General features: G+C 37.9%; 5 protein-coding genes across 5 annotated transcripts; 3 read left to right on the plus strand and 2 right to left on the minus strand.

Moving 5' to 3' along the window:
• Window positions 1-2,526: 2,526 nt before the first annotated feature.
• Window positions 2,527-3,821, minus strand: LOC115633895 (putative gustatory receptor 47b). Its single transcript, XM_030531403.1, has 3 exons — window positions 3,066-3,821; window positions 2,835-3,002; window positions 2,527-2,649 (listed from the first exon to the last, which is right to left on the minus strand). The coding sequence occupies exons 1-3, from the start codon at window positions 3,819-3,821 to the stop codon at window positions 2,527-2,529; spliced, it is 1,047 nt and encodes a 348-aa protein (XP_030387263.1).
• Window positions 3,822-4,401: 580 nt separating this feature from the next.
• On the minus strand, window positions 4,402-5,312 carry LOC115625602 (probable N-acetyltransferase san). Its single transcript, XM_030520738.1, has 3 exons — window positions 5,180-5,312; window positions 4,757-5,080; window positions 4,402-4,704 (listed from the first exon to the last, which is right to left on the minus strand). The coding sequence occupies exons 1-3, from the start codon at window positions 5,185-5,187 to the stop codon at window positions 4,485-4,487; spliced, it is 552 nt and encodes a 183-aa protein (XP_030376598.1). The 5' UTR covers window positions 5,188-5,312; the 3' UTR covers window positions 4,402-4,484.
• A 179-nt stretch (window positions 5,313-5,491) lies between these two features.
• Window positions 5,492-7,109, plus strand: LOC115625598 (origin recognition complex subunit 4). The gene is made up of 3 exons (XM_030520723.1): window positions 5,492-5,695; window positions 5,756-6,165; window positions 6,247-7,109. The coding sequence occupies exons 1-3, from the start codon at window positions 5,507-5,509 to the stop codon at window positions 7,013-7,015; spliced, it is 1,368 nt and encodes a 455-aa protein (XP_030376583.1). The 5' UTR covers window positions 5,492-5,506; the 3' UTR covers window positions 7,016-7,109.
• A 173-nt stretch (window positions 7,110-7,282) lies between these two features.
• On the plus strand, window positions 7,283-7,951 carry LOC115633906. Its single transcript, XM_030531415.1, has one exon. It carries the CDS (start codon window positions 7,283-7,285, stop codon window positions 7,949-7,951), a length of 669 nt encoding a protein of 222 aa, XP_030387275.1.
• A 1,455-nt stretch (window positions 7,952-9,406) lies between these two features.
• Window positions 9,407-19,646, plus strand: LOC115627564 (rhythmically expressed gene 5 protein). The gene is made up of 3 exons (XM_030523290.1): window positions 9,407-9,974; window positions 18,263-18,452; window positions 18,718-19,646. Exons 1-3 carry the CDS (start codon window positions 9,864-9,866, stop codon window positions 19,332-19,334), a joined length of 918 nt encoding a protein of 305 aa, XP_030379150.1. The 5' UTR covers window positions 9,407-9,863; the 3' UTR covers window positions 19,335-19,646.
• Window positions 19,647-21,116: the final 1,470 nt, after the last annotated feature.

The raw sequence follows: 21,116 nt of genomic DNA on the forward strand, positions 1-21,116 counted from the left end.
ATGTAGAGTACTTATTTCTAAGTCGGGACACCCGACTTTAGCTTCTCCACTTGTTTGTCTTTAGCCTCAAAATAGGCTAAATAACCTATTTATTGGCGCAAAATTTCGAGCATTCTCTGGAGAATACGGTGGATACGGAAGCAATTCGAAGCCCAATTCATGCAATTTTGCCATCGTTTTCATTGATTTCTGACGCGGTGCATTGTCTTGATGAAACAAAAATTGTATACCCTGTACCCAAAGGGTGCAAGCGTATACTACTTTTGTGCGAATGTATATAACACACAGAAGGAGGCGTGACAGACCGTGACAGTATATATGTATATGTATTCTTAATCAGGATGACAAGACGAGTCGATATAGACATGTCCGTCTGTCCGTCTGTCCGTCCGTCCGTCTGTATGAACGCAAGAATCTCAGAAAGTATAAGGGCTAATATAACCAAATGTACTTGTAGTATTCGTGTTTTTTCCATAACTCCCGTAATTTTTGGAATTTCGAACTCAAATTTGGCAATTACATCCAGTTTGTGATTATGTATCCGTAAGCCATCATGATAGCTCAATGTTAAAAGAAATTATAGCCATAAATGTAATCTCTGCGCCCAGCTGTTGTTGTTGTTGGTTCTTTGGTTCAACTTTGTGCTGCATACATACATATGTACATGGATATAAAGACGCAGAGACACGATTCTGTGACAATGTATACTGTTGAAATATCTCCACTTTTCTATTTAATTTAATTCATTAATTTCATTTTTTAAATTAATTCAAAATACAAATTTTAATTTATTTTATTTTTTTATACCATGCACATTCCAAAATACTGATGCTATAACCTTGCCAGCTAACTTTTGCGTCTTTTAACGCTTTCAAGTAGGTTCATCACGTGCAGTCCACTCGGCTGACTGTCGATTGGACTCCAGTGTGAAATGATGGAGCCATGTTTCATCCATTGTCACAAAATCATCAATTCGTTGTTGTTTTTGGTCGATTGTGAAATCGCACGGCAACCAATTTGAACAGAGCTTTCGCATATCCAAATATTCATTCACGATATGTCCAACACGTTACTTTAAAATCTTTAGGGTCTCAGCGATTTCAACCAATTTTTTTTCGCCAGCGATGCTTTATTTAGACACGAATATGCTTCACTCAAAATGCTATAACCTACAAACTAAAGGTGCGACTACTGTCAAATTTATACACGCGTCTTTTAAAGATTAGGGATAACGAAAAATAATATCAGCTCACCTGAATTAAAGTAAAAATTGTAGATGAATAAAATCGGAAGATCATTCATCTTCCGATCGGAAAAAGTAAAAGCCTTCGCCAATTATATTAAAAAGCACATGCCAAGTTGTAATGAAACTAATGAAAACGCTACAGTCGAGCAATCACGACAGTGAAATACCCTGTACCCAGACAAACTTCCGGCACGTAGGCGTAGTACTGGAGTGAAATTGATTCGCTAATAACTTTTCTATGAATTGTTCGATTTCGATTAAATTTGAAACAAAGCTAGATAGTTGTAAATAGATGTAAAGCGTGTTAAGTTTTGCTTATGTAGCTTTTAAAATGTGGACAGTATTGACGAAATTCTTTAGCGTCAGAAGAGTGGGGAGGGGGTGGGAGATATGGATATATATACTTTTAAAATTGTATTAATTGAAAACAAAACAAATACACTTTTAAAACACTGAAAATACTCGCAGGCTCATAGAGTCGTATGGGAGGTAGGAGTGGGCGTGGTCCAATCCACCCAACATTTTTTGTGTCACTCCTTTCTCAGAAAAGGTAAGTGCCAATAGAAAATTTTAGCTCAATGGCCTGCTCAGTCGCCAGATCTAAACCTTATTGAGAATCTTTCGTCTGGCGTGAAGAAGGTAAAAGGGCATACTAGTTTTAATGTAAATTTTGTTTTGTGGGAGTGGGTACAGGGAATTTCAAAGTTGAGTCCACTCGACTTTAGCATTCCAATTTTGTTTTATCTTTGATAAGAACGAATATTTGGGGAACAATGATGGGCAAGGAGGAGCGTAGAACAAAACGAGTAGAACGAACTTCAGGCACCCTTTTCACCGTTTAAGCTTTTGCCAAACCGATTTTGATAAATAATTATATATAGCATCATGTACATATGTAGGTATCTATAAGATGTGGGTCTCGGTGTTTCCTGGTAGGTGTTCCAAACCTTTTTTGTGAACGTTTTAAATAATCAACTAGAAACTTTTATTTAGGACAGCTAGTACTTTAAAGGTAGACATTTTTATACAATTGCATCTACATAGTTGCTGAGTAGTCACAGATTTTGGATTCCTCTAATATAAGAGGTGTTGTGCCGCCCAAAATTCTTAAAATTATTGCGTGGTGTACCGATGCAGTCCAGGTATTGAACTATTGATGCGATTTTTATAAACAAGCAGAAATATGTATATGTATGTAAGTATAATGTTTTTATATAAATTTTTTATTAAGTATGTAACATTTTTAATTGAAGGACTTTTGCATAATCACTATGATGTTTTTAAGGTTTTATTATTTCCACATCTTTACTCATTACGTGCCGGTGTGTGGGACCCTCTAGACTCGTTTGCTGGAAAAGTAGTTGCACCAGAATAATGACGTAATTAGCAACGGCATTAAGAACCTAAAATAATGTAACATGATGAATTTTGTTGTATATAGATATGTCCTGTATACATTTGCAATGGAAGCACACAAAATATTTAGTCCTTCAACACAATATCCGCACTTAACGAAATCGGTCATTCTTTTTACATGTATGTGTATCATAATAAACCTTAGAAAAATCTTAGTGTTTTACTAGCTTACCATATAAATGACGTAGACATCACACCGCAGATGGGCGCCAATGGTAGCACTGTAGTCGTTGTGCTTAAGCCAATGCTGAAAGCTGTCCACCAAGCTCCTCACCAACACCAGATGCTCGCATTCAAAGAACGTTTCGTACTTGTTCAGAAGCTGATGACAATTACGTTTCTGTAGAATAGCAGATTTTAGATAAGTATGAACATACAACTATATGCACATATAGATAGATACCTCTCGGTGCAATAGGTGGCCATAACTGGCCGTTACGATCACCTTGTATAAATGCATAGCTATCAAGAGTGAAACAAAAACATATTCGGTGGCTTCTGTTTTGGACTCTATTATGTTTTGCAACACAATATAACCGAAACAGGTCATAACGCTAAAGTCGTAGAAGATGCCGATAATGCTCACAAATCTGAACACATTGTTGACGTCAACTAGATATTGGGAGCACCGTTTGGAAAACTCAAACAGTTTTTCAATGCGTTGGTGTAGTTCCTGCTCCTCCAAATTTCTTTGAACGTCACTGCGCTGCGCATAAAGTTGATGCAGTAGCTTGACAATTAGGCGGAAACGTACGCGCAGTAGGTCTAGAAATCCAGCGTGCAGGAAGCCTAGCATTCCACAATTAGCCGTCAACACACTGTAGGTGATGGCACCAATTAAGGAGGAGGCGAAACCGCAAGTGCAGTTCACAGTGAAGAAGACGAATACCAGAGACAAAGTAAAAAAAACTGTGTTGATTAAAATGGTGCCGTGGTTGTACTTCCTCCGCGTCTTCTCGTAATGCCACTGGATGTGTGGAAATATGGCGGACATGTCCTTATCCAAACGCTGTATGCTTAGCAGAAGCTGAATGTGCCGGCTTCGATTCATGTCCAAGACTATGCAAAGTTCAATGTATGTGACTGTGGAAGCGAGGCACTCCCAAGAAAATACAACTTTAAGGACATCTTGCAAATCGCCAATCATTGCCTGAGCCATCTCTTTGTGTAGCCCTTTATAGACTAAGCTGCCGATAAAACCACCAGCGTAGCAAAGACGTAAACATATCCCTAAAAGAAAAGCCGGTAGCTTGGAATTGGGTTTCAGTTTACCATCGTTTATGTCCCTAAGCCGAAACGTAACAACTCCCCAGTAAAAAAGGAGAGTGTAAAAGATACTAAAACAGTCGAAGATGCCCTTGGGACGATGCCGAATGATTGTCGACATTGTCTCCACCGAGAAATAAGTAGAATTGGGAACCAGAAGCAGCACTTAATGTCTGTGCGACATTCTACAATTCAAAGGGTTGATTAATTACTGCCCTGACAATAGATACAAATCGCTAAACAGATAAGTTGAATTATTTTCGAAATGTAGAGCAGTATATTGATTTTGCATTAAAGCTTATCAATCATTTTTCTTCCCCACATATCCTCGACTGATACTTTTTCCCTCATCCGTTTTTTAATTTGATAAATTTTATATTTTTAGTTTTATATATAACTAAATCGTACGAACATTTGCAGCTGGTTTGTTGGTTACATGTTATTGGTGTTAGAACTATAGATTTTCTGTAATATTTCATTGTTTTTTTTTTTATTTCATGCAATTAGCCCCAAATTTTTAACTAATTTGTTATATAAAATTAAGGCATGATATTTCTCAAGTTCGACGCTCCTTCTTTTCATTCACAGCACCATTGGTAAGATGATGATTTTGATGATGGCTATTCGGTGGAGTATTCTTGCGCCGTAACGTCTTCTGGAGCACATGCGCATCCGCCGGTTCTATGCGTTTGTAATACTGCTCTTTGGTGTCAACGATTTCAAAGCCAAATTTTTTGTAGAACTCAATGGCACCATTGTTGTTGATTTGGACGTGCCTGAAATATGGATAAGTTATATTTGGCCATGTATTATTCAAATATTACTCACAGAAAAATGCTATCGAAATTTCCATCGTTCTCTGCATAGTTCAGTATATGTTCAAACATAACAGTGCCAATGCCCAGGCGTCGATATGGCGAAAGGCAGCCTAAGGTCATTATGTATAGCCGTCGCTGGTTCTCGGTGGAATCAATTCGGCAGCAAACCGCCCCCACCACGATGTCGTTGTAGTAGGCTAGTTTGGCCAGCTCGCCGGCCTCCAGCACATCCACATAGAATTTGTCGTTATATGACACGGGGAAAACAACGGTATTGAGCTTCTTCAGTTGTTTTATGTTGTGCGGCGTCACGTCGCCCAATTCGATACTTGATCTATAATTTACGGGAGGGAATGAGTTTTACATGCAGTCTCCCGCTTTTAGGTTATGATTCTAGGACCATTGGATTGATGGCCGGCACAATCGTAGTTACCTCGTCATAGTGTTTTGGCAAAAGTTTAAGTTTCAGATACGCGCTCGGCGCCCTAAGTTTCCCGGAAACGTCGGAATTGAGAAAATAGCTTAACAAAATGCTGTGCGCAACAGCTGTTGCCTGCAATAGGTATGTTACTTGAATTTTATATCGATACTTTGCGGGGTTCATATAATTATCGATATTTAATAAATGCTTAAGTGTGGTAAAATGTCGGTTTATTTTGCTATCAGTGGCTGCTACAGCTGTTATTTTGGCGGCATTTCGGTTCAAAACATGTTCCAACCGCATTTCTAACAAAAGTATATGTAGATACATATATTCGTAATGCCGGACGCTGCACAGGAATTAGCCACGGTGCGTTGCTTTCTTAAAGAGCGTTTGCAGCGAGACTATACAACGCTTCGCGGGTATGAAACGGAGCGCTCCAATGTGCGACAGCTCCTGGAGCGCACAGCTGAAGGCGAATCCAATTCTCTACTGTTAATAGGACCGCGCGGCGCCGGAAAGACTACGGTAAGTGATAAAATTAGCTACAAAATAACGTACTCATATGGCCAAATTTGTTCGTTACAGCTAATAAATGCCGTACTGACAGATTTAATGGTGAAGAAATCATTTGTAGACAACACGCTCATCGTTTCCCTGGATGGAAATCTGCACACAGACGATCGCATTGCACTTAAGTCCATTACGGTGCAGATGTGCTTGGAGAATGTCGCTGATGGAAAGGTTTTTGGTTCTTTTGCTGAGAACCTGGCATTTCTATTGCAGTGCTTGAAAGCCGGCGACAAAAAGTCAAAGAGCGTGGTCTTTATAATCGAGGAATTCGATCTCTTTTGCACACATCACAATCAAACTCTGCTATACAATCTGTTCGATGTTTCACAGTCGGCACAAGCACCTATTTGTGTTATAGGCGTAACCTGCCGTCTGGATGTTATTGAACTTCTTGAGAAGCGAGTCAAGTCGAGGTTTTCACACAGGTTTGTGCGTATTTATTTATGCGTGTGTTATCACAAAACTTCAAGAGCCCCCCACTTTGTATGTATATCTTTTGTCCACAGACAAGTTTTTCTGTTCCCCAGTTCCGAGGCATTCGAAGAGTACACCGCGCTCTTCGAACAGTTGCTGCACATTCCAAGTAACAAGGAGTTGAAATTAAATTCGGATCGTGTGGACAGCTTGGAACTGCTCAAATCACAGGTTTTCACATTCCATCGCAATCACTTCGATCCCGTCGAATATGAGTTTGAGAAGAAAATTGTCGAAAACTGGAACAAACACATTGCGAAGCTGATAAAGCTGCCATCAGTACTGAAATTACTCCAGACACTTTATGATTTTGATATAAGCGAGGCTTTTCTCAAAACCTTCGTATTCAGGCTTGTTGCACAGCTTAAGCCCAATGAGCCACACATTACAGTGGAACAAATGGCGGCGCTCGCTAGTCAATATGAATGCGACGATAAAATCGAACTACTCTGTGGTCTTTCGGTGCTGGAGATTTGCCTGATCATAGCTATTAAACATCATTCAGAGATCTACGACCATGATCCGTTTAACTTTGAAATCATTTTTGCACGTTTCTCAAAATTTGCCAAGGTTTCCAGTACAATGCAAAACGTGGAGCGTGCCATAGTCCTAAAGGCTTTCGAGCACTTGCGCATTGTGGAGCTGATCATGCCTCTATCGGTCGGTGGGTTGGGAAAGGTGCAAAAGGAGTTTGAAATGCATAAAATGGCATTGACATATGGACAGATCCAACAAGCAGTTAACAAATATCAGGCATTACCAACGGAGGTTGCGCAGTGGGCGCTTAGCTCGCTCATTTGAAATTCTACGACTCTCCAGCAGCAGTCTAATGTTTCAATATTATTTCCTTAATTTAACAAGTTATTTATTTAAATTAAAGTTTAAATTAAATTTAGATCGTTAGTGTGGAATTATTGTCTATATAGGCCAATTATAATCTTATCTGCATTTAAAACGCAACCAATCGATAAATGCTAATTTTTAGTGCTACCCGCATATTGGTAGTGTGGGATCCTTCTATATAAAACGCGTTGCGGGTTTCAGCTCTTCAGTTGTTGTTTCAGCAGCATGAAGTTGCCAATCCTCGTTTCCGTCTCACTTTTTCTGGCAGCATGCTCAAGCATTGGTCAAGCCGACGAAAGTCCTGGTTTCTTCCTGAAGATCACCAAAAATGTACCTCGTCTGGGTAAACGCGATGAGAGTTTCGTCATGAAAAACATGAGAACAATACCACGGATCGGACGTAGTGAACAAGATATGAACAAGGATGGGATAGACTTACGAGAACATTTGACGGGTTCAATTCCTCAGACCTCCGTAACCCCACTTCTTGCTTGGTTGTGGGATTTGCCGCAGCCTATTAAACGACGTCTACCTATTAATGGCGGTCCTTCCATAACAGAACGTGAGCTGGCCGTAGTGCAGCCGGTAAATTCAAATACGCTAATTGAGCTCCTCGATCGCGATGCCATTCCCAGCGAGCATATTAAATTTGTGCACTGGAAGGACTTTGATCGCGCATTGCTGGCTGACGCGGAACTATATAACAAGGTCATCCAACTGGGACGCAAGCCTGACCGGAACTTGAAGCAGGATCTGAGCTTCAACAACTACATACCGATCTTTGGAAACAACAATGCAGGGGGCAACGATTTCATGATGTACAATAAGGACGACAGCGATTTATACGGCAGCCGTTTCGACCGTAACTATTTGCAGTATAATCACCTTAAGTGACTTTGGAACTCTACGCAATCTAATTGGTCTAATCGGCTAATATGCGTACATACTAGATAATTATTTAATGTGTATGTATGTATATCTTTTTAGCTTGAATATTGTGCGCAAAGGTAATAAAACCAAGATTTAAATACATTTTTTGGGTCACGTTTATGAAAGCCGCCACAACATCGTCGACATGGCAAAATTCAATGAATTTTAACTGAGATTTCGGTGCTGTCATAAACATTCGTATTAAAACATACATATGTACATATGTATGTACAATGCGACTGCAGAGAAATGCTTCTGCAATTCCGTTTTAATCAAACACGACAGTAAGCCTTCTTAATCAGTTTAACGGTAAACTTACATGCATACATGTCTTATTCCTTTAGTGAAATGGCTTGCAATCTTGTCGTCGTGTCAACAACCTACATAAATACTGTATATATACCATATAGCGGCTTCTCATCGCCATTACTCTTGTTTGCTCTTCGATGAACCATTGAAAGTCCATTAAAATTCTGCAGCGCAGCGTCATAAAAGAATTCTTACATTTCATGCAAAAGTGGCCCAATATTTGCTTATGACTCAATACAAACATCGAATGTAACTATACTTGTAGTTGAGTTGCTCATCACATTAAATGCGTTTTAATTTACAGAAGCAATTTGAACATTAGGAGATTCCCTTTTTTTAGCAAGCGTGCTGCTAAACTTTTTCTCTTTTTTGTTTACCGAAAAACGAGTTTTTGTCTAAAGCCCAAAATTTAACAACACAAAATTTCACTTGCACGTTGCTTGAAAAAAATAAGCAAACAAATTTTTAATGAATTAGTGAAAATTTAAAAGCAAACAATACAAATCTCACAGCTGAGCGCCGCCAGAGACTGTTTCAGATATTTGCTTACCAATTAAACAGAATTAGCATTTGATGTTCAAATATTTGACATACGAAGTGAACGTCAATTGTGCTAAGCGTTGCAAGGCAAAAACAATATGTACATTCATACATATGTATGTACGTGTAACTGGAAAAAATTAAAAACATGCATACTTGTATGTACATATGTAAATATGTCAAAGGAATGCCAAGTTAAATGTTTGTCAAAAACATGCCTGTGAGATTGTACAGACATAGTCGTCAGCAAACTTGACATTGAAAGTTGCAATGATTTTCTATATTTCTATTTTTAATGCAATCCAACAAGTGAGCATCGTAGAACAAGTTTTTTTGTGCAAATACTGAACGTGTTTGTGGGACTGTGGAGAGTGTGTATGTATGCATGTGTATGGGAGCTCGTTGCCTGCTCCTGCGAAATGTGCGCTTACAACGAACAGTTTAGCCTCATTCGATGGAGCATCGGTACGCTCTCTTCCTCGCTCTCTCTCTCTCTCCCATAAGCCGAATTTATGAGCGCTTAAATACCTGCGCCCCACTGCGTGTTGCTTCATTTGGAGACGAGTCGTCGCAGCTGTTGCCGGCAGTCAGAATATTTGTATGCGAGTGTTTAAAATTGTGCGCGAAATTTTAACGTTTGTGGGCGTAGATGTGAAGTAAGCTTTTGCGTTTTAAGCAGGGGTTTGATGACAGCAAAAACAACATTAAAAAATATCGTCGGTAATTAAATAACTTACACATAACCAAATGCTGCAGTTAAAACGCTGAACAAAAGAAAACTAAATAGAAACTGTGTTAGTTTACAGCGAACTATAAAACATTTTTATTGAGCTAAAAAATAACTAAAAAAGAAAGTCTTGATCGCCGATTTTTCAAAACTTACGCCTTGTACGTCAGCCAAAAAGCAACAGTAGCGGGCACAACGGCAACGACAGCAGCGTGCAATTGACACAAGCACGCAACCTTTGCTACACACCCCACCAACTCCCGTTATAATACATAGACAGCAATCAGCAACAACAACATAATGGCTGCAGCGAAAGCACTCTTGGCCGGTTGCCTACTCTGCGCATTCACAATGCAAATGTGCTCAACATCGTCGATTCCAATTTGGGAGTTTCTGACGCGCAACGAAAAGGTGAGCCAACAAACGCACACACGCACACATTTGAAAATAGTAACATAAATACATATGCAGTCGCTTATCGGCAATTGAGATGCATGCATACATATGTACATATTTATTAACGTATGCGTACATACATATACATATGTGTAATTTGCGCACACGACTGAGCATTTACAGCTATAAATACAGATTACGTTAGCGCAGCGCCTATTCCAGTTTAAATTTGAATTTGATTCGCTTGACGTTTTGTTACTAACATGCATACGCACAAATGTATGCGCATTTGTTGTACACATTGATGAGATTTTGATATTGCGCGCTGTGATAACTTCAATGAACATCGTTAATAATTTTTGTTTGCATATTTTTGCTCATAGGTGCTGTTTATCATTTTATTTTTGCATATTAACGGCTCTTTTGTGCTTTGTTTTTGTCGCAGCGGCAACACATGTACATATTTTTATTTCTGTTTCGGCTCATTTCCAAATCAATAATACATAATGAATTTGAATAAGACTAGCAACATGCTCAACGCCAGCTATTCAAAGTCGATGGCTGAGCGGCAAAAGCAAACGGTGCTGCTTATTTGCATAACTGTACCGCGTTCGCATTACGCTGCCCCCTTTTACGGTAACATACACACATACACACATATACATACATACATACATACATACAACACAACAAAAGATGCCAAATATGAGCCTTGTAAAAACAATAAATACTTGAATAAACGCACCAGCTACTACAAATTCAAAACACAATTTATTTCGGTGTTATTTTCATCGCTCACATACATACATACATACATTTAGCAGAATATTTCACTGCACTATTGCCACTTTAGTCAACGTCCAGCATCCTTGACATGAATATACAAATATGCATACAAAAAGTGTGTATGTATGTACATATGTAGTAGGCGGCTTGCTTTTTATTCATCCGTATGCCGCCTGTGCACGCTAAGTCCTTGAACTTGACCTGACGCTGTTATCAATACAAACTATAGGCCGCTAATGGCATTATTTGTTGAAAGCGATCTATCGGCTCACGTAGCACAAATCACGAAACCCCATGACGATGTGTCGTCGCTTTGGCTCTGTCTAATCGCCGTGATAATGACCATCATCAGATTGGAGGCGCTGGGCAGGAGTCGGTCGATCGTAAATACAGACTGAAATACCGGCTCAGCCGGTCTATTTGGCGCTTATGTGAATAGAGTGTGGCACTCCACTCACTTCAGGCATTTTTGTGGGTTTTCGTGCTTGGTCGAGAGCTATTGCAAATATAGATTTTATTGTTTTTGCTTTTTTTCAGCTTTAAATTCAAGTCTAGCTAAACCGTTAACTAAAAAGGTCAGGTGTGAATTGTAGATATAGGAAGCGTTTTCGTCGCATCTCAACAATAACTTCAAACGGAAATAAATTCCCTATCCGAATTATACGAAATGTTAGAAACCAAAAACAACAAATTGGCCAGCCGGGCATAATCAAAAGATTTCTAATAACTTGTTTACCTAAAACAGACATGAAATTTCTAGTTAAATACTTATATACATATGTACATACTACATGTTCATTTGGATTAAATAAAACATCTGTGCAGTACAGTTATATATGTATGTGTTTATGTGTTTATGGAGAACACAGCCGACTTTAACGATTATAAAAATGACTCATATGCCTTAGAACCGTTTGTATCTTTGCCCTGTATTTGCCTTCTGAAATACATTTGTTTCTTTGACATATTTTCTGATAATTGCAAATTGTTTATATGGTTAAAAGGCTGTAGTCAATTTTAAGAATTGTAATCATATGAATTTGCATGAGATATTTTTAAAAATATATACATACATTATTATTCAGGAATTCCCAATTTATTTAAAGTTTATGTAATCTGATATCTAATTTTAAAGATCGCTGAGGCACACATATTGATCAATTTGCTTATATAAACAATTTCATGTTCTGAGGGAATATTAAACAAGTCTTAGTGTCTTTTTAATGTTTTCCGGTCTTACATCACTATTTTTTGCAATTTCATTCTGGAATACACCCTTTTTACACATCCATAAATCACAGTTGTTGCCATAAAAAAGTAATTACAAAACGAATAAAATTAAATGAACTACAAAAAGAAAAAAGCCAGCGAACCGCAACAAGATCGTGCTAGCTGCGACTTTTGGCCGGCCAACAAACCATTTGTTGTTTCTTAATTTTTTATTCGCTTATGATTTTTAATTTTCGCTTATGAAAAACAACTGTTTAAATAGAAAATTGTTTTCATTTACATTTCCAATTGCCGTAAATCGAGCGACGTGTGGCCAACGGTGTGCAAAACTTTTCACTTTTCAAATGCAAAAAAAGTTTGCGCAACAAAGCGTGACAGGCTTATTCCGTTTTTTTTTTTTTGCACGGCTCTTAAACAGTTAATGAACTTTTCGCTAGGCCAACTATATAATTTCAAGTCCCCTTTCTTCAGAAAAATACCCACAGTACTTGCATTACAAGCAAATTAGCTATTTTTGTATTTCGTTTTTGCTTTTTTATGTTATAACTCATTCATTTTTTTAAATAGCTTTTTCTTAATCATGCTTTTCTGATTTGCCGAGTCATTAGCTATTGAAGTTTTGGCAGTTCGTCAATTTCGGACCGCACCGACACACACATACTGCGCCTTAAAAATCTTAAGCTTTCGACTACGACATCATTGTTAACATTGTTGTTGGCAGTTGATGTTGATGCTGTTTTGGTTCTAAGCGTGCTAATAAGAACTCGCGCTGCCTCAGACTTAAATAAATAAACAAAAACTAAATCCCAAGCTGGTCCGCAGTCTGATCGAAACCACAACCACACGCACACACGTAATACGCTCGGTCCCATTTTCGTGCTGATCTACATGCATACAAACATAAATACATATGTAGATACATATATACACACATACACACACAAGTGTAATTTGGCGCGACTTGTGCGGGCTGTGTGAGCAAGAACCAACGCGAATTCTATTCATCCATGCTTGTATATCCGGTATCCACACGCGAGCGTATCGCATTTCTATAGACAAATGAGAAAATAATTTCTAAAACTTAATTGGATGCCAGCTACGAAAAAAGCTAATTTGCAATTCTAAAGAAAAAAGGGGCCGTACAATGGTTTGTTTTTTTTTTTATTTTTTAACAATGGAAATTGGTGAACTAACTCTGACAACGCAACGTCGCACGCTCGTCTCATTAGAATATCCTAAATGTTTTAGCTTTAGTATTGTTTTTACACCCTACCCACATGATAAAAAGATGTACTACAGACAGACCCTAATTATTGACCTAATTATTTCATGCACATACATACATATATATTTAGCTGTTGCAGTTAAATACTTTCTACCTAGCTCCAAATCAAATATTGTATTAATTGAATTACTTTTGAGGTGTTAAAATTTATACTGAGCCGATAAAAGACGATGCCGGATATATCGCACGATCGATGCTGATCAATAAAAATTATAGATATAAGCAACATATGTATTGCTTTTCAATTAGATTGAATAAGCTGTTAAAACACTCAACTCCATTATTAATGATCAGATTATGGTCATTCACGTTAAAAATAAAAATTTGACCAAAACTGAAAACGATTAATTAACTCTTATGTGTGCAAGACAGCGCTCTCAACGGCGAGGTGGCTGTCAACTTCCAAATTGCACTCTATCTGACGATATGAAGACATTATTATTCGAAAAGTTTTATCTTCGGTGATTATTAATAATCCAGTTGATGAGATATTCATCAATCGACGGGAAACTTCGTGGAGAGTATCGCACAGGCTGTGCTTTATTATTCTAACTGGTTAATTATCGAGCTTGTTTTATTTGAATGTCGCGGTTCGAAAGGCAAAATGTTAATGCAATTTGGTGGCATCTGTGTATCTGTGTGTTTTAGTTAAATCAGTTTATTGTTTTACCCGTGAGTCCCATCACATAATCTTCTGCGTTGCCTCTGGCTGTGTCCCACTCTCTCCAGCTTTCGATACACGTATCGGACCGATTGCAAAAACAAGTTGATATCATTAAGCATTTTTAGTTGTAGCTATTGTTTCCTCCCTTTTCGTTTACGCATAAACGCGTTTAGCCGGTTTTTTATACCAATAAATAAATTATGCTAGCATTACTTTTTACGTAAAAGATATAAATAAACCGTGCCCAGTTTTTGTTTTCACGCGAAAACGCACTTTGTCCAATGTTTATCATCAATGGAATCCGTTTTTCATTGGGTTTTGAAATAAATACCTACATCCAAACACATCCATTCGCATGATCGGGTATACTTGCGTAGGCATTTGCGTTTTTATTTCTTGGTTCAATGTGTATATGTTTGTTTGTTTCATAATTTAGGGTGCGCATTAATCGAAAGGTTATTGAACCACAGCTCAAAACATATTTATGTTTTCGAGTGTATGAGATCGTCAATTGGCTTGGTTTTGGTAGAATTATAATTAAGTGGTGATGCGGTGATTTACAAAACAAAATTTTAAATACTAGTAGATTTAAAAAATGCGTGTTGCTCTAAAGAAAACATAATTGGAAGAGTAGGTTGTAACTGAAGCTCAATTTTACGTATCGTTAGAATCTAACCGTAAATAATCGCATGACTAAGTATTCTACGCAAAATAAAAAAACTATAAGCTAAAACAGTCCCTGTCAAATATTTATGTTCTGATATCAATTTTTGTTTTCAGAATATAAGTCAATGACTACGGGTTGTTAAAAAATGTATAATATCGAGTCAAGCTAAGATCATGGTTCTGAATGGTAATCGGTTAATTTTGATTAAGGATCACGCTAACGATGCGATTCCCTAGTTTTTATTTTGACGAAAATACAAATTCAGTTAAAAGCCATTTGTTTATACATACATAACAACAAAATCGAGATGATGTGCGCAAAATCAATTACCATTGAAATCAGTTCATTTGAACTATTACTGCCTATTCACCTTCAGTATAAATGGAAATGTAATCCTTTAGTAAAGCAAAAGTGTCGACCTCGCTACTCGTCCACATACTTTATACAAACTCTATTCTTTGTTGTCTAATAGCCATTCCCATTAAATATATACATGTATAGAACCTAGATATTATTGTAATTCTGTTTAATTTGTTTCGCTAAAATGATTGACAATTCCTCAGAGACACCCAAAATGTGACAAATATGACATTAAAATGTTAGTAACAATTCTAAACTGCATAACGGTTTAACGAATTGACCACAATTGGGCTCCCACACCCCGCTGAAACGGACTGTGTGCACAGTGCGTTTTGTATAAATGAATATATAAGTATAAATACATATATACGAGTATGTACATATGTATGTGCAGGTGCAATAAATGGCTGGGAAGCGAGGACAGTGAATGAATGCCGAACTTTAAGGTCGATCACGAGCATTAATTAGTACATACATACATACATACATATGTAAATTGAAGACGGTTGCGACTCTTGTTAAACTGGCGAGTAAGAATAAAAATTCTAGGGTCGGGAGATAAATTCTCATAGAAAATGTTTATTTATTTTTCACCGATAGATAAGTATTTCTAGTTGAAGTTTGTGAAGGCGATAAATGCGCATAACTAAATGCATATATATGTATGTATATGTATGTGTGTTCTGGCAGCGCTCCTTTAAGATGTTTTATGCAACGCGGGACGATTTCGTCACACGCCCTCAGACGAAAAGAAAACTCACGATCTTCAAACGAAATAGTTTTGGGGATTTGTTAATTTGATAGCCATTGTGATTTCCTCATACCTGTATGTACATATATACATGCAAATATGCATGTATGTGTGTATGTACGTTTGTATGTTTTCGAATTTCGCACAATTAATACCTCCTGTTATTTGCAAGCGCTAATAAATTACGCGAAGCCAAGTCGAGCTATCACCAGGCACGATCTAAAGTATGTGCCGGCTATAATAAAGTGTTCATGTTCATAGGTATTATATATGCATACATTTGTGTTGTATGCTTGTATGTAAGCTCATATACGTAGATAGTTATATTTGACTTTGACAACACCCACAGGTTTTTATAAAACTACAAGTATAGGGCATAAATAATGTTGCTCGCATAAAATGTTTGCACATTTTTATTCTTGCCGATTACTTAACTGTGTCAGGGCCTGGATCATAAAGTTTTGACAGAGCCGTTTAAATCGAGAATTGTTTTCTCTTATTTGTATGTACTCTATATGTATATGTATATACGGTCTAAACTGTATATTTATGTATCGGATTTTGCTGACATTGTTAATAAGTATTGGGAAATTGTTTATTCAACGCTGAAATATATTTTTCTGGGGAAAAAAGAGCAGAAACTAAAATACGAAGTTGGGTATTAATCTCATTTTACAGTTTGCACACGTTTTGCGGTCAATAAACATACGTACATACAGACATTCACACATACGTACATACATACATTTTTACTCATACCTGCATATTTGCTACAATTTGTTGACGCTCAACGGTAATTTGTAATTTGAGGCAACGCTTAAACCGTTGCCCACACCTCTGGCACACAATATGTACAAGTATGTGTGTGTGTACATACATACATACATGCATACATACAGAAATACAGACACAACACTTAAATACTCACATGTCTGTTTGTATCGTTATGCAAACAGCGTAAAATTGTAAAACACACAGCCAATGTGCAATGAAAATAAACGGCAGTGCAAATGCAAATGGAGCTTCGTTTGATGGATTTTTCTTTGTGGTTAAATATGATGGCAAAAAACAGATCAAGGTACGAATACATACAGGTGTGGCAAACATATACTCACATCTATAGTATATATGTATGTATGAACATACATATGTGTGCGTGTGTGACACAAATTAGTTCAGTTCTTACTTTCTTTATTTGCTTCGGTCTAGTCTGGTCTGCTCCGTTGTCTATCGCCATTTGCTAATGCGTAAATAATGCCGGATATGGGGCTTTTTCGATTCTTGTTAGCATCGAGTTCTTCATTAGCACGAGCTCGGCACACTTTACGTCATCAAGTCCGTATCAGCAGCCACCAGTGCGGTGGAGTATGCGTCATCCAGAGACGCGACTAGAATTTGCCAAAGTATCTCACGGATCGCTGCCCAGCAAGAATATACAATGAGCCGGCTGGTGGTGATGCGCTTGTTTGTTAGCTGAACCGTAAAGGCACACAAGTGGGGCACACAAAGTTGAGCCCCCCGTTGATTTCCCAACGGTATGCGCTTTCGAAATGCATTTCATTTGTGCATCACTCACACGCACCGTTGCCTAAGCAGCTGCGTACAGTGGGCATTGCGTAAGTCGTCTTCGGTGAGAGAGAGCAATATTTGCGAGAAAGTTTACCCTTCATTTATTGTACAGCGTCTGTGACTCAACTCTATCCAACTATGTCCACACAATTAAATAAATTATAGTAGTAATTAGTATAGTATGGGCTTAATATTCTACTCTTACTCGAAGCACTACATTCAAAAGAAGAGGAAGTAGTTAGTATGTGAGCGATAGAGGTTAATACATATGTATGTATTATCTATTTAGTAAAATCAAAAAGTAGTTCTGTCGATACATTCCATTATAATTATTACAATATACATTAACATTTTATATATATTATCATTTAAAAATTAAAATGAACATAGGATTTAATATAATATTATATGCCCCGATTCAAAGCCATATGTGGTCAGAGACATTATAGACCTAATAAACTAAACAAATAGTAAGTAGAGGAGGACAATTAATTCTACTTAAGAACTAATTACAAAAAGTAAGGAGTAGAAAGAGGAAAAGAGAGGTAGAGAAACCGGGAAAGAGAAAGACGAAAAGAGAAAGAGGGAAATCTCCAACCCAAGATCTACCCATGTTTATAAAATATGAATAAATTTTTGGTTTCTGCAAGCGCTTGTGTAAGTGAAAATTAAATTAAATTATTTTCGATGCTATGTTAAATGTTTTCAAATTTGATTACAGTTCTTTCAATACTTACTCGTACATATAATTATTAAATTTTATGATAACACCTTGAAATTTTGTTGTCATGATGGTTGCGACATGACGCAATTGTGGGATTCCTGCTTGCTCATTGAGCTATGCCGGGCCCCAAATGTTTTATTTACAGATTGAATCTGTGCGATTATAATTTAACATCGAAACTTGGATTCATAGTTTTTATGAATATACCTCCTTTGCCATTTTAACAATATTTGTTTGCTAAGTTTCCTTCTCATTTGGCCTTTCCAGATGTCTTACCTGTACTCGACGTTTGCGCAGCTGGTTAGCGTGCATTGCAAATCGACTGCTCCCAGCACTTCTGTGCCCGTTAACCAATGCAAGCACAACCTGCTCGGCTATGGCTACGAGAAATTGCAGACACTCTCCGATGAGCAGCTCGAGACGCTCGATCCATATCAACGCGATGCCAATGAGCTGAGTGAGTATTCCACATAAATTACATAAATATGCCATCGGTGCTGGGCGTGGGAATTGGGAAATGTTTGCACGCTTCAGACTAAATTGGGTAAACCCAGATAAAGCATCGCAGCAGCTCTCTACTAGTTCTGCATGCGCACATTCGGCACAAAGAACTTCCGCGCCTGATAAAGAAACGTGTTCTGCTCTTGCGCCGAATATAACTATAAAGCATACGTGATTTTACTGACTAAGCACTCATAAAATATCGACGTTTCTTTCCGCAGTTTGGTCATCGATTATGCGTGAGCATCCGAGCGCCACTCTCGTCACCACCCGAAAGCCGCTGCCGACGCCGCCTGCATCTTCGCTCATCATACTGACGCATCAGAAGGCGCCACAACAGCCCGTCCAGAACCCACTCTTCGATAGCAGCGCCAGCGAGCAGAACCATAAGTATGCCATGGACATGGACATTGCCTATGGATATGGCAACAACAACAACGGCAACGGCAACCAGCCCTCGGCGACGACATCAAGTGAGCTGCCAGAAGCAGCCGCTTTGACGGCCAAGCCACCAAAGACCACTTCCTATCTGACAGGCCCGCTCGTCATACGCGTGCATCCTGACGGTGTCCCTGTGGAGGAGGATAAATACCGACCACTACCCCGCGACGACGATCTCGACCTATTTCGCCTGAGCAGTGGCAGTGCCGCGTCCGTTGGCAATCTGAGGCCGGTTAGGCACCGCAAGATTGCCACCATAAATGCCCTGAAGCAGCAACACTTTGCGTCCATTGCCCTCCAACGTGAACTCCAGCCACCTCATGTCCTGCAGCGACGCCAGTTCCGGCAGACGCAGCCGTCGCCGTCGGGCTACTACTATGGCAGAGCACAGGCGTAAGGGGTACTCGGGAATTATCTGAGAATTGCTTATTTTCTAAAGATTAAGTGTATCTAAATTTATGTATGAGCGAATGCGTTGAAGCATGACTGAGATCTGAATGTGATTTGTGTGCGTGGTGATTTTTTTCTCGACAGTTTAAAAGTTTAAATGAACTTAAGCTTTAATTGAATTTCGTATTTGTACAATCAAGTACTACCTACATATATAGTACATACTACAAATGTACATTTGTAAGCATATTCATGTCTAAGGTTTTTTCTAATATTATTTATATTTATTCACGTTCGTGTGCACTAGTTTTAAGTTGAAAACGAGATTTTTAAAAAATAAACATTGAAAGCATAATAATGCGCAATACACGTATTTATTTATTCATTATTATTATTATTAAAAAAAAGATATTCCTTTGCTTTCTGAACCCATTTTGAGAAAAGCCCAATTCAAGCACTAAATATTATAGCTATACAATACTATGTGCCATCTCACAAAACCGGTTTACCGATATTGCCTATACATAATATATAATAAACACAGTGCAAGTATGTATATATACTCATATATATGTACATAATTATAAATATATGTGCACGCAATCTCCATGCAATACGGATTCGTAAAGCGCACACCCCAAAAACATCAACAAAAATAATGTTAATGTGCACAGCAAAATGCCTTGTTGACCCATACCAAGGTGATACAGCAGTAGAACAAGGGGAAGGCTACAACGGTATAGTCAGGCCAGCCAGACTTTGGTGTACCCTATTCCCGTTCCTCCCTCCGCCAGAGTACTTCAATTCAAATAGGTTTTGTTCCAATCCGACTTAAGGACTAATGCTTTTTGAATGCTTTTTTTGTCATTTAAAGTGACTTAACAACATCCTCTTCTGGAATATAATTTTCAGCTATATGGACTAAGTCAGGTACATATGTTTAAGGTAGTTTTCTCATGGATGCCATTGTCAGAACTGGACCAAATTAAAATGCGACCATTCGGGAAGCACCAGCTTTCAAATGGAAAAACAATCATCGAAATCGGTTCACCCAGTCGAATGTGCTGAGGTGCGTTTTTTAAAGTCGGTTACAAATGTTTCTAATGGGTTTGTCTTTTCCATACATCCATGGCATGACAGAGATATAAAATAAAGGTTCCTGAATTTTTAATAAGCTTGCTTGTATATGGGTAAGTCAATTCTCACGATGGCTATATATACACCTAATTCAGTTTTTACACGGTTTTGATTTAATACGATTGGAAAATAAGTTTTATATATGGTTTCACGACACGGTTTTTTTATACGTGTACATACATACATGTATGTACATATGTTTATGGAGCTACTAATAACATGAGGTCTGCCACGTCTCCTGCCTGTTACATGTCACATGACTACCCTTCGGGGGCAGTGTATAAAAATAGAATTAAAAAACAGGTCCTCAAAGTAAATCCGGTTTGTTCAACTGGATATCTAATGACAATAATTTCGAGAAACAAACAATTAGAACCTCATTTATCAGTATAATTACAAACAACTGGCAAATCCGGCTTTCCATGTCTGTTTTATATTAATAATGCCTAATTTAGAAAAACGAACGTGTTTATACTGAAAATATGATCGAGATCCACTTACATATTTAAAAAGCACAAAAGAAAAACAAATAGAATTCAGCAAGCTAAAATTGAGCCCAATATACACATACTATACATACATACATATACATATATGTACTTATAATGAACTGGCAAATCCGGCTTTACATGCCCGTGAGTAAGTTCTAAAT

This window comes from Scaptodrosophila lebanonensis, unplaced genomic scaffold (genome assembly GCF_003285725.1).
Source record: "Scaptodrosophila lebanonensis strain 11010-0011.00,11010-0021.00 unplaced genomic scaffold, SlebRS2 tig00000001-arrow-pilon, whole genome shotgun sequence".
Lineage (NCBI taxonomy): Eukaryota > Metazoa > Arthropoda > Insecta > Diptera > Drosophilidae > Scaptodrosophila > Scaptodrosophila lebanonensis.

Coding starts and splice junctions, on each gene's coding strand:
- LOC115625598 (XM_030520723.1), top strand. CDS start 5,507: ATGCCGGACGCTGCACAGGAATTAGCCACGGTGCGTTGCTTTCTTAAA. Junction 5,696..5,755: donor GCGGCGCCGGAAAGACTACG/GTAAGTGATAAA, acceptor TGTTCGTTACAG/CTAATAAATGCCGTACTGAC. Junction 6,166..6,246: donor AAGTCGAGGTTTTCACACAG/GTTTGTGCGTAT, acceptor TTTTGTCCACAG/ACAAGTTTTTCTGTTCCCCA.
- LOC115633906 (XM_030531415.1), top strand. CDS start 7,283: ATGAAGTTGCCAATCCTCGTTTCCGTCTCACTTTTTCTGGCAGCATGC.
- LOC115633895 (XM_030531403.1), bottom strand. CDS start 3,821: ATGGCTCAGGCAATGATTGGCGATTTGCAAGATGTCCTTAAAGTTGTA. Junction 3,003..3,065: donor GCCACCTATTGCACCGAGAG/GTATCTATCTAT, acceptor GCTATTCTACAG/AAACGTAATTGTCATCAGCT. Junction 2,650..2,834: donor ATGTCTACGTCATTTATATG/GTAAGCTAGTAA, acceptor ACATTATTTTAG/GTTCTTAATGCCGTTGCTAA.
- LOC115627564 (XM_030523290.1), top strand. CDS start 9,864: ATGGCTGCAGCGAAAGCACTCTTGGCCGGTTGCCTACTCTGCGCATTC. Junction 9,975..18,262: donor TTCTGACGCGCAACGAAAAG/GTGAGCCAACAA, acceptor TGGCCTTTCCAG/ATGTCTTACCTGTACTCGAC. Junction 18,453..18,717: donor ACGCGATGCCAATGAGCTGA/GTGAGTATTCCA, acceptor TTCTTTCCGCAG/TTTGGTCATCGATTATGCGT.
- LOC115625602 (XM_030520738.1), bottom strand. Junction 4,705..4,756: donor AATTTCGATAGCATTTTTCT/GTGAGTAATATT, acceptor TCCATATTTCAG/GCACGTCCAAATCAACAACA.